Below are 13274 nucleotides of genomic sequence, written 5' to 3'. Positions count from 1 at the left end.
AAGTATTTATATCTTGCCCTATCTCCAAATGGCCTCAGCATGTCCTACACTAGAAAAAATAAAAACCATTTTTAAAAAAAACAGGGGAAACAGTATAGAAGACACATGACAAACAAAAGTAACAGGGCAAACTATGTCTACTCAAAAAGTGAACCCTACTGAATTCAGTGAGGCTTACTCAGAGGTAAGCATGTAATAGGATTGCAGGTTAAAGCGAAGGCGTCAGAAAAATTCTCACAGTGTAATGACAGCGTTCTGTAACTTGGCTGAAATTTTAAATCTATACCTTCCTGTGCCTTTACTTCAGTGGTCAAGGCTGAAATTCTATGTACACTTTATGGTGCAAGCCCCAATAAACTCAGCAGGATTTACTTCTGACTAGGTGCGTATAGAATTGCATTGTCAAGCTACATTATTTGGTCCGTGAAGTTGCAGCAACTATATAAATGCGAAATGACAGCCCTTCTAACACAAGTGTAAGAAACAATTTTCATGGAGCCCAGGGAATGGTCGAGGACTAACTGATGGTGGAAAATTGCTGATGATCACTGACGTAGATGACAGAGTACAGTATTAGGAATAAGACACAAAAATTTAAAACAAAATAAATGGATTACTGAATGGAGGCAGAAAACTAAGGAACACTTTAACTGAGCATTCACGACATCAACATTGCAAGTCTAGTTAGCAGCTCCCAGAGTATGAGAGGTGGTGGAATGATTCACAGGCCCACAATCACAAAGGAAAACGTCAGCAACATACTGAAGATTTCAGTGCACCTCCGGGGGTGAAGTTAACAGCACCAAAGTGATCTCCCCGGGGGGGGGGGGAGCCTAGGCAGTGTGTGTGGAGGCCCTGGGCTGCCCAGGCGACAAGCCCTGCTAAAAGGTAAAGGTACCCCTGACTGTTAGGTCCAGTCGCGGATGACTCTGGGGTTGCGCGTTCATCTCGCTCTATAGGCCAAGGAAGCCGGCGTTTGTCCGCAGACAGCTTCCGGGTCATGTGGCCAGCATGCCTAAGCCACTTCTGGAAACCAGAGCAGCACACGGAAATGCCGTTTACCTTCCCACCGGAGTGGTACCTATTTATCTACTTGCACTTTGATGTGCTTTTGAACTGCTAGGTGGGCAGGAGCTGGGACCAAACAATGAGAGCTCACTCCATTGCAGGGATTCGAACCGCCGACCTTCTGATCTTCTGATCTTCGCCGACCTTCGAACCGCCGACCTTCACAGAGCCCTAGGCTCTGTGGTTTAGACCACAGCGCTACCCGCGTCCATCATAAGAGGTGCTACCCCTCCCCTAACACCCCATACTCCCAATGTATGAACAAACAAACTTTTAACCCTAAACCACTTACTCATAAAATCATACAATTGTAGATCAATTTGAACTAGCCGCGATCATCACTCACAGATTTATACCTCTGGTGTGGGCGAGGGAAGAATTTTTTTAACCACATACTGAAAAAGGCTTAACTAACTCTGGCAACATTTGGCAGGGCTTATGAAAATCTTTCACCAAGCAAAAGTCAGAAATTATTCCAGGGCTCCAGTGTTAAGCTATATGTGGTTTTAAGCTCCTGTACATAATAAATAGGATTTAATTCTATCTCTGGGTTACTTTCATGTTACTGATGTGCCCAGCCGCCTCCTCTTCTCTGAAACACGGGAAGCCTTTGGAGGGGAGGGGGAAATCATTTGCTTCAGGAAGAGTAGAGCACTGTTTCTAGATGGAGATTTAGCAGTTGAGGGGAGGCAAAACGAGAGCAAGGAAAAAAACGAGTCAAATAAAAATAAAGCTCTGAAAAAGGGAAAACCTCAAAAGCAATCTGCACAAATGGTCTGTAAAGGGTTTAAAATAAATAGAAATTCAGGCCGCTTAGTGTTTACAATGATAGCATGCACACATCATGGTAAACCAAAGTTAATGGTTTCCTGTGAATGCTTCACTCCTCTGCACAAGTGAGAGAGAGCAGAAAACCACAACTTTTGACAATGCTGTGTCTGAACCAAGAAGTCATGGGTTGTTTGGCCACAAACGAGCAATGATGTGAAGCAAATATTTGTTCTTATTAATTTATTAATTTCATAAAATTTAAATAATGCTTGATTGTACAAAAAACCTCCAAGCGGTTTTCTTGGCTTACCAAATGTTTGTTGGGAGCAAAACAAGCAATGACCCTTGGTTCAGACCATGGTTTACTGTGAGGTATGGACTGAACTGCTCAAGCAACTGTGACCTGTCTATACTGTACGGTGCACATCCATTTAGACTCTCCAGCTGGTGCTAAGACACTAAGATACTTCTATTACTTCTATCACAATCTTCATAAGCCATTTGGGAGTCTTTTGCAAGTCAGAAATTATTTTGAGGTTCTGTGCACAGTGGAGAACCTGGGTTGTGTGCAGACCGTTATTCTCTCTCCTGGCCTCAAAAGCAAAATAATGGTTTATTATATTTATACAGCATGAGTACGAAGAGTCTTGCCCTACCTGTTAGAATTCCCAAGAGTAAGCACAAGGCTCCTAGATCTAGCGCAAGAGCCATTCTTCCTTCAACAGGCAATATCAACCTCAGTTTCAGGTAGCAATTTGAAGACTTTGCATTAAAAAAAACCCCTTCGTTTCTGCCAATTCTGTCCAATATCCAGCTGAGAGCCTGCAGGGGAGCAAAGGGAGGAGAACGTTGTGATGAACATTAATTAGCAAGCAAATAATAGTGTGCAAACATTACCTCACTGCAGTGACAAAAGTCAGAAAAGGCTAGGAAAAATTGCTGGCCAACCATGGTTTACTGTGAACTGACAACTCCCACTCTCTTCTTCCCCTGTTGGGAATGAGAGAAAGAAACCAGGGAGCCACAATTACGGTATCTTGGCTTGATGCAGCATCCAAATCTGGGATCTTACTTAGTTGCTCCCTACCCAGGGGAAGATGGACAATTTGGGCAAATGGAGCACTGCCACACCAACCTCATTCTGTTCTCACCCAAACCCCGCCCTTCCCCTCACTTCCCTAGCTTCTTAACATTAGTTCAGGAGTAGAACTGTCTGCCATCTTCCTCCTCCTCCTTAGTGACACCGTTGCCCTTGCAGAACGCAGCAGGGAGGAGGTTGTGTAGAAGCTGAGTATTAGCTGGCTACAACTGTCATTTGTTCTGGCGCCACCTACTGCTGGGCTCCCTTCCTTCCATCCTACCAGCCACCACTGTTCCTATAAAGGAACAGTGTTCCTATAAGCCACTGTTCCTATAAGCCAAGATTTGTAAGACTAACAACAACAACAACAACAACAACTCCCTACCATGGTTTAAGGCTGGCTGACAATACTGGTTGGTTAAAGAGAAACCCCATGACTTCAGGTTCAGAACCATGGGAAGCCAACTTGGTTTGTTTCTTTTGAAGAAGCTTGCTGCTCTTTCAGAATAAATTATGATAAAGTCAGCAACTCTGGCTTATCGTGATGTGCAAGCATGACGACAGAAAGCACAGCTAGCAAATAATCCTGATAGCTTTTATTTTGGGGAGGGGGAAATAACAGCCATCAAGCCACTCAGCTAAATGCTGATAAGATATGCACCAAATTCTCAGTTGCTAAATAACTGGGGGTGGGGAGATGCTTCATTTAAAAGGTCATTTTGAGACTGAATAATTAAGCAGATATGACAGCTGCCTAGTCAAATGCCTGCGTTAACAATTGCTGAAGTCGCCTTGAATAGCGAGGGAGCTCTAAAGACGAGAGGTTTTGAAAGGTTATACAGTTTCAAGAACCAATCATGCTAGGAGCCAATGAGCAGTGTAATTGCTCCGGCAAGATATTAAAATGCCATTATTAAAAGGAAATTTATGCTATATTGTGACACACAAGGCCAGTAGAAATAGACCTGGTTTGAAATAACTTACACTTCTGAAGCCATCCAGTTTTAAATGCTTTTCCAAGGGTATCTTAATCTGTGTAGTAACAGACAGCTGATCAAAGGTCAGACACCATTAATAGGAGCCCCAAGACACAAAAATTGCCAAAATCCATTGGTAGCACTTTTCTTTATTTGAATGTTTATGTTATGCCCCATTTCGGAGGAGTTGACTCCAAATCTGATACACACTTAACAAGAAGTTCCAAGTGTAGAGAAATAGTAAAATCCCATCTTATCTCATTATTTCTGAGGACAACAGGAACCAGACTTTTCCATATTTACAAAAGCTACATTACAGTGAAAATCTACGCTGGTTGCTTATTTCCTGATAAAAGTCCATGTATGTTTCTTTTTTTTTATAAATATTTATTAAAGTTTTTGAATACAAATACACAAATAATAAACAATCTTACTTCCAACACAACGTGGTTTCATCAATTCTTTGGACTCCCTCACGTCTCCCGCTCCCATTTTCATCGTAAAACGTTTTTCCAAGCAAATTATCAACTTGTTTACGGTCTTGTATCCACTCATTTAAATATAATCTAGCAATTCTCCAAAAAATTTATATTTTCTTTAATCTCACTTATCATTGAATTCAAATCTAGTTTAGTGGTGGCCAATTTTTTATAATCTAGCATCCTTCTTAACTTTCAACCAAATTACAATGTTTTTGTAAATACATCTTAAATTTCTTCCAATCTTCTTCAATCCTCTCTTCTCCCAGGTCTCGGATTCTGCCAGTCATCTCGGCCAGTTGCATATAGTCCATCAGCTGCATCTGCCACTCTTCCAGTGTGGGAAGATCTTGAATTTTCCAGTTTTTAGCAATGAGTATCCTTGCTGCCGTTGTTGCATACATAAAAAATGTTCGATCCTTCTTTAACACCTTCTGGCCGACAATACCCAGGAGGAAGGCCTCTGGTTTCTTAGTGAAGGTATACTTAAATACCTTTTTCAGTTCATTATATATCATTTCCCAGAAGGCCTTCACCCTAGGGCATGTCCACCAGAGGTGAAAGAATGTTCCTTCATTTTCTTTACATTTCCAACATTTATTATCAGACGAATGGTATATTTTGGCCAGTTTAACTGGGGTCATGTACCATCTATATATCATTTTCATTACATTTTCCTTCAGAGCATTACAAGCGGTGAAGTTCAACCCAGTGGTCCATAACCTTTCCCAGTCCTCAAACATGATGTTATGCCCAATGTCCTGTGCCCACTTTATCATAGCCGATTTAACCATTTCGTTTTGTGTATTCCATTTTAACAGCAAGTTATACATTCTAGATAGTACCTTAGTCTTTGGTTCTAACAATTCTGTTTCTAATTTCGATTTCTCCACCTGGAACCCTAACTTTTTGTCATTTTTAAAAACTTCTTTAATCCGAGCGTAATGTAACCAGTCTCGCACTTTATCCTTCATTTTCTCCAAACTCTGCAATTTCCAATTGTCTCCATCTTTTTCTAATATTTCCCAATATTTTGGCCATTTGGCCTCCATATTGGGTCTTTTTCGGGCCTTAGCTTCCAGAGGCGAAAGCCACCTCAGAGTCTTGTTTTCCAATAAGTCTTTGTATTTTGTCCAGACATTAAATACTGCTTTCCTAACAATATGGTTCTTAAAGGCCTTATTGATCTTAACTTTGTCGTACCATAAGTATGCATGCCAACCAAAAGCATTGTTGAAACCTTCCAAATCCAGTACGTCAGTGTCCTCGAGAAGTAGCCAGTCTTTTAGCCAGCAGAAAGCTGCGGCTTCATAGTACAGCTTTAAGTCTGGCAGGGCAAAGCCCCCTCTTTCTTTCGCATCAGTTAATATCTTAAACTTAATTCTGGGCTTTTTGCCCTGCCAGACAAATTTAGAAATATCTTTCTGCCACTTCCGGAAGCACTCCGTCTTGTCCACAATCTGTAGTGTTTGAAACAAAAACAACATTTTTGGCAATACATTCATCTTAATAGCAGCAATTCAGCCTAACAAAGAAAGCTTCAGTTTTGTCCAACTGTCCAAGTCTCTCTTAATTTCAGACCAACATTTTTCATAATTATCCTTAAATAGACTCAGATTTTTTGCTGTTATATTTACCCCTAGGTACTTTACTTTTTTAACCACAGTTAGTTCTGTTTCTCTCTGAAACCGTTCTGACTCTGTATCTGTCAATTTTTTTCCCAACACCTTAGTTTTCTGTTTATTTAATTTAAATCCCGCCACCCGACCAAAGTCCTGAATCAGTTGTAATACTCTTTTCGTACTAGATTCTGGCTCCTGCAGGGTCAAAACTAGGTCATCTGCAAAAGCTTTAAGTTTGTATTGTTTCGCTCCGACCTGAATCCCTTCCACCAACCGGTCCCCTCTGATCATGTTCAAGAGCACCTCCAGAACCGAAATAAATAACAGAGGGGAAATCGGGCAGCCTTGTCGTGTTCCTTTTTCAATTTTGAACTCTTCTGTAACCACATTGTTAACTATCAATTTGGCCTTTTGTTCTGAATATATTGCGTCAATCCCGTTCTCAAACCCCCGTCCCACTCCCATTTCTTTTAAATTTCCCTTCATAAATTTCCAAGAAATATTATCAAAGGCCTTCTCCGCATCTATAAAAATTAGCACTGCTTTTGTGTTTATGTCTGTTTGCAAAAGTTCCAAAATGTCAATAATGTTCCTTGTATTAGCAAACATGTGTCTACCTGGAAGAAAGCCTGCTTGGTCTTTATGGATTACCTCATTTAAAACTCTTTTAAATCTGCTTGCCAAAACATCTGCAAATATTTTGTAATCCACATTTAAAAGGGAGATGGGACGGTAGTTCTTAAGTTGTGTCTTTTCAGTTTCCAGTTTTGGTATCAATGTGATAAAAGCTTCCTTCCACGATTCCGGCGCCCTCTTCCCCTCCATAATTTCGTTGCAGACCTCCATCATTGGTTGGATCAAGTAGTCTTTTAATGTCTTGTAATACTTGGAGGTCAAACCGTCTGGCCCTGGAGATTTGCCCAATTGCATGTTCTGAATGGCTTGTTCAATCTCTTGTCGTGTTATTTTATTATTCAGGATTGTTCTGTTTTTTTGTGACAACTTTGTTAATCCATTTCTTTCCAAAAATTGTTTAATTTCAACCTCGTCTTGCGGCCCTTGAGTATATAATTTTTTGAAATATCTCTGGAAGCACTTTCTAATCTCCGCGGGGTTCTGAATGTTTCTTCCTTCAATTTCTAGATTTGTGACTGTGTTTAGTTTTTGTCTCTTCTTCAACTGCCAAGCTAGCAGTTTCCCACATTTATTTGCCGATTCAAAAGTTTTTTGTTTCATTAGTTTGATCTTCCACTCTATCTCCTGGTTTATCAATTTAGAATATTGTGCTTGGTGAAGTTTAATTTCTCTCAGAATCGGCTGTGACTTCGGGTTAGATCTTAACTTCTTCTCCAGTTCTTTGATTTTCTGTAGGATCTTGTCTTTCCTTCCATTTTGTGTTCTTTTCTTTACAGCGTTCTGTTGTATCAAGAACCCCCTCATCACAGCTTTGCTTGCGTCCCAGATAGTTCTTTTTTCCACCGTAGTGTTCATATTTATCTCAAAGTAATCCTTCAAAGCTTTTTGGGCCTTCTTAATAATCTCCTGATCTCTGAACAAATTGTCATTCATCTTCCATCTAAAGGAACCGGTTGGCAGTAGTGTCATGTCCATCTTCAATGCATTATGGTCGGAGCAGGTCTTTGGGCAGATTTCCACTTTTCTAACCTTGGGTGCCAGACCTCTAGTTATCCATATTTGGTCGATTCTTGTCCAAGTCAGTTGGGCTTCAGAGAAGAATGTTCCCTCTCTTCCCAGGGGGTTCTTGGTCCTCCAAATGTCAATCCAGTCCATATTGTCTGTCATTTCAAAAAAGGTCTTTGGTAGTCTGCCGTCTTTTGTAACATTTTGGTTTTGTGACTTATCCATGTTAGTCGATACGACCCCATTCATATCTCCCATCATAATGATGTTGTTATAGTCCAGATAATCCAGCATAATCTCATGCAACTTCTTGTAAAATTCCGATTTTCCATCATTTGGTGCATAGATTCCTAATATTAAAATCTTTTCTCCTTGATGTTGTATCTCAATTGCTAGAATTCTTCCATGTTCATCTTTAAATAAAAATTTAGGTGACAGGCTCTCTTTTGCATATATCACCACCCCTCGCTTCTTTACTCTGTCCGAAGATATAAATTCTTGACCGAGTCTTTTATTTATTATCACTTTTCTATGGAGCCTAGTCACATGTGTTTCTTGTAAGCAAATAATGTCCAATTGTTCTTTTTTTAATATGTGAAAAAATTTCCTCCTTTTTTCCGGAATGTTACAACCATTAATGTTCCAACTCAAGAGTTGCAGAGACATCCTGAATAAATCTGGTTATTTTTCAAGGGGTGGTACCTTATTCACTGGATCTTCTGGATCCAAGGGTGCAGGTGCCTCTGGTGTTTCAGGCCCTGGAAGTAGATCAATTCCTTTGTGAAGGTCCTCTCCGTATGCGTTCAAAAATTTATCTCTGTCTTCCAATGTTCTGATTTTAATCTTCTTCCCTCTAAAGGCAAAAGATAATCCTTGGGGGAATTCCCACCTAAAGATGATTGAATTGTTCCTTAACAATCTTGTCAGCTCCAAATAGTTAGATCTAAGATCCAACAGTTGTTTAGGAATGTCCCTGTAAATCTCAATTCTTTTGTCCGAAATGTCCAGTGACTTTCCGTAGTGTAGGCCCAGAATCTTGTCCCTTTCCTCCTTTGACCTCAGTATTATCAAACAGTCTCTGGGCTTCTCTTTCTTTATAAGTCTTCCAAGTCTAAAAGCTGATACAATTTTAAAGTCCTTTTCCTCTAAGTTCCAAAATTTGGAAAATTCTTTAGTCAGAAACTCAGCTAAGTTGCCTTCTTCCACTTCTGGTATTGCCCTTATCCTTAAGTTGGTCTCCCTGTTCCGCAGTTCTATCATAGAAAGATAAATCTGGTGTTCACCTACTTGTTTGCAGAGTGGTCTTACCTCTTGTTCTAAATTTTCAAGTTTTTAGCTGGTCTCCTCAGCCAATTTCCGATTTTCTCCTGCAGCCTCCTTCAATTCTCCAATTGCTTGTGTGTTCTGTGCTACTTGTCCAGTTAATCTATTTAAACATTCTGTGTTCTGGTCAATTTTATATGTTTGCTCATCGGCCTTTTTATCCAAAGATTCCACTTTCTTGTCCAGAGATTCCAATTTTTCAAAGATTCTCTCTAAAATAGAGGTGCTTGCCCCTGAGGCCATATCTTCCAGTTGTAATTCCTCAGTTTCTCCCTCCCCTGCCCGTGGCAGAGAAGCAGCTTCTTCCTCAGAAGGCAAAGTAGGCACAGATGATCTACGTGTCTGTGAGGCTGCGGTTAAAGATGTCAAAGTTGTTTGTCTAGCTCTTCCTCTCCTTCTTGCGCCACTCATTCCAAAGTTATCTAAAAGTCAAGGTCAGGCTGAGTTGTTCCCATGAGAAAGCAACGGCCCAGATGGTAACAGTCAAACAGAGGGCCGGGAAAAGGAAAGTGAAATAAAAGTCACTGCTGTAAGTCCCAAATCCTCTAGGGGGAGTTTAAAATGTTTCTAGGGAAGAGATCAGTTCCAGTAAAATTAATAAAGTCAAATTTCAGAATCCAGGGACCTTCAGTAAAAAAATTCCAGCAGAGTTAGAGTTTAATATTTAGCAGCAACAGTGTTTCAAATAGTGCATGCTGGTAATCCAAATGCTTCAAAGTAACAAGTTCAAACTCTCTCAGATTGTTTCAAAGTTCAGATTCAAAGTGTCCAAGTCTGCCAACTGCAAACTGACAGCTCAGTTACTCAGGCAGCTCCAGCACCTGGGTTTTTTACTTAAAATGTAGCTCCAATAGAAGAAAGGTATCACCATACAGCTAAAAAGCATGAAGTCCAACACTTAGAGTCCTTATTCCACTTAAAATAAAGTTCAATGGGTGCTCAGATCAGTTAGGTTAAAAGATCTCTCTTTACCTCCACTCCTCCAGCTCTTTGCTTTGATGTTCAATGAGAGCGGAAGACGGACTTCCTGTTTTTCGTCACTCCGCTTTCAGCCGAATTCAGTGCTTTAAAGTTCCAAATTGTACAAAGTCTATTATTACTCACGGGTTGTTGCTTTCCGAAACAAAAATTCCAAGAAGAAAGGTCAGTGCTCACCGGCAACAGCTACGCGGCTTCGCTCCGTTGATTGCAGAACGACCCTCAGCGCCGCTACCCCCTCCGCGATCCGGAGCCCCTTACGGGGTTCCTTCAACGTTTTGGGGGCAGCTCCTGGCGCCCGCCGGGTCCCAAGACCGCAGGCTTCTGCCGCCTGCGGTTTTCCGATGTGGGTCTCCGCTTCGCCGTAGCGGACGACCCGTTTTCAGCGGAGCTACCCTCTCCCAGTTAGAAGAGGGCAGCCATTACCGTTTGCGCCGCCTCCGGAAGTAAAAGTCCATGTATGTTTCTTAAGGGGTGTGTGTGTGAAAGCAACTTGAAATTGCCAAGCCACGAAGATAATTCTCTCTTAATGACCATGCTACGCATGTGTCTTCTTGAGAAAAGCACTTAACAGTTGTTAGTATGAAATTGCCAGAGCTTATAAAGCTACTCCTGGGGTTTAAAGATCTCTGTATTCAGGGAAAGCTTAATTACCCCTTAATTCCATTGATCTAAAGGAGATTTATGCTTCAGGGAAGTTTTTAATCTGTGATATTTTAGTGTATTTCTGGTTTTTATGGAAGCCGCCCAGAGTGGCTGGGGAAACCCAGCCAGATGGGCGGGGTACAAATAATAAATTATTATTATTATTATTATTATTATTATTATTATTATTATTATTATTTCACCCTAAGCAATGCTGGACCACAACAAAATCTAGACCAAGGGTGTGGTTTGAAGGCACATTGATGCAACAATCTTTGCTGAAGCTAAGCAGGTTTGGGCCTAGTCACTGCCTGGATGAGAAGGAGCCTGGAAACCACGTCAGGAAGAACATTTGCTGTTCAACAGTGAAACAGACTGCCAAGGAAGGCGGTGAAGAACAATGAGGTGAAGAATGAAGGTCAGGTCAGCAGGACATCTTCCTTTTGCGTTCTGGCACACCTAGAAATAGTTCACCTCCAGCCTGGCCTGACACTGCTGCAGGGCCTGCGCAGGTACCAGCAATTATGATCATTATCATTATTAATATAGCCTTCATTAATACAAGTAAAACATTAATGTGTACATAAGAATAAACTGCCCCCCTACTTTTATGGTATGCTCCCGCCAAATTTGTAGGCTGGCTATTGGGCGTAGATGGACCTAGTGATATTGGAAGGACATCTGCTACCAAATGTTATTGCCTTCTTAATTTTTAAGTGAAGAAGGAACTGCAAGGCGTTCCATGGTTCCTGCCGGTGCTTGGGGGGCATTGGGAGGCTAACAGAAAGATGTTCCCTGCTTTATAAACATGGCCACCTATATGTACAGACAGCAGGGATAGGAACTCCTGCTTCAGGCAAAACAGTGCTTTGTAGTCTCTGGGGGGCAACACTTGCAAGAGCTGTTGGATGTGTTATGGACACCGGAAAAGATCCATTTTAAATTGAAAACACGTTTTCACCAGGCGCATCTATTTTTGCCATTCCAATTTCAAACATGAGCAATACAAAACAAAATAAAAAATTTAAGTATTGCTTGTGGGAACCATGTAGTCCTAGCAGTCCATTAAGTGTCACCGGCACATGCAGCTGTCCCAAGTAAACATGCACATTATGTTTCGCTATATTTGTCTATTCCGTTTCATCTTTAAATGGGATATTGCCAGTACTGAATTCTTATCACCCTGATCTGTGCTTCTCACAAACATTTTGAAGCATTTGTCTTATCTGGTGCAAAATTGGATGAGTACATCCCATACAAGCAAACAAAAATCATTTGCCTCTGGTTTCTCTTAGCCAAAAGGTTGTAAGTAACTTGGAACATGCAAGTGATTGTTTTATAGAAGCCACTATTATGCCTTGCAAAAGATATTTTTATGAGATGTCCCCCATCACTTGATGCAACCAGCCATTGCTGCTCTTTCCATCAACTTCGTCTAGTTGCTCAGCAGCAGGCGGCGGAGAGGTTCCCACACACAGCGATGTGAAAACATAGCCCGGCAGACATGCATCTGACTCCTTGTTGCAAGATGAATGCAAAAGGCAGACAATATCTACCTTCAGGGTTTTTTCCCCAGTGACGGATGCACAAGCGCTCTGTCACGGCGAGGAAGCTGCAGAGAAAGCCTCTTTGCAAATTTGCTAGGCACTAAAAGGAAGAAATGCATTTCCCCTGGAGACGACCACGGTTTTTTGTTTTTGTTGCAGCGGCGGAAAGCGGGGCGGGGGGGGAGGAAAGAGAGAGAGATGAAACATATTTGACTTTCCCCTTTGCAAAATGCTTACGGGGATCTCACCTTGCTGGGAGCAGAGGCTGGCTGTGTGCAAGACAAAAAACCAGGGCCAGAGCAAAATCGAGAAATAGAAGCAAATGCATCTTCCAGCGACTGCTGGACCAACCCCGCACCCCCTTTCCACCACACCCCACTTACTGAAAGCAGAAACGGCTTGCGAGGGCTTCCCTTTGCATGCGACACAAAGTCGCCAGCACCGACCTACGATGCAAGCGGGCGGGGAGCTCAGATTTTCTTACCTGGCGGTTCGAGACGAAGCGAGGAGGGGGTGGGGCTAGGAAAGAGAGAGAGATCGGGCGGCGCCAGGGACAGCAGCTGATGCTTCGGCAGGGTACGGCTGCATCCTTCAGCGCCCCATCTGCTCCTCCTCGTTGTCTTCCCGAAGATTTACAGGACGGAGCAGGAGCTGTTGCAGGATTTATTAATTATTATTATTATTATTACTATTATTATTTTGTAACCAAGGGCAATAAAAATTGGAAGTGGGTGTGCGTACCATTAGGCCAAGCTAGCAAAGCCTAGGCGATCGATGCCTGCAAGTCTTTTTCATGCTCTTGTCCAAAGCAAAACAAAAAAAACAGGCACAGCGAACGCTCGGTCTCCCTTCCTCCTTCCCAGCCACTAAAGCGCATCCGCCATCCCTGGTCTGGAGCTGGATCGCAACCCCGCCACCAGGGGGCGATGCTTGAGCTCCACCCAACTCACCTCGTGCATCCTTAGAAGGGGCTAAAATAATAATAATAATTTATTATTTATACCCCGCTCATTTGGGTGGGTTTCCCCAGTCACTCTGGGCGGCTCCCCATAGAATATTAAAAACACGATAAAACATCAAACATTAAAAACTTCCCTAAACAGGGCTGCAGCTGCCTTCAGAAGTTTTCTAAAAGTCATGTT

At 41.9% G+C, this 13274-nt stretch overlaps 1 protein-coding gene across 3 annotated transcripts in view; it reads right to left on the bottom strand.

Moving 5' to 3' along the window:
• Positions 1 to 13006, bottom strand: part of KIAA0319 — a 36940-nt gene extending 23934 nt beyond the window's left edge. Inside the window, exons 1-2 of one of the 3 annotated variants that reach the window (XM_081873365.1) lie at positions 12516 to 13006; positions 2496 to 2661 (exon numbers count right to left, since the gene is read on the bottom strand). In XM_081873365.1, coding sequence (XP_081729491.1) covers positions 2496 to 2550 — 55 coding nt within the window. In that variant the 5' untranslated portion in view covers positions 2551 to 2661; positions 12516 to 13006. The remainder of the gene's footprint in view (positions 1 to 2495; positions 2662 to 12515) is intronic. The other 2 variants (XM_081873366.1, XM_081873368.1) reach the window with 2 other exon arrangements.
• Between the last annotated feature and the right edge of the window lie 268 nt (positions 13007 to 13274).

The sequence above is a fragment of the Podarcis erhardii genome (genome assembly GCF_964252035.2).
Source record: "Podarcis erhardii genome assembly, chromosome: 8".
In the NCBI taxonomy this organism is placed as follows: domain Eukaryota; kingdom Metazoa; phylum Chordata; class Lepidosauria; order Squamata; family Lacertidae; genus Podarcis; species Podarcis erhardii.
The sequence above is the reverse complement of the archived record's forward strand: the minus strand, read 5'-3'. Positions and strand labels throughout refer to the sequence as shown.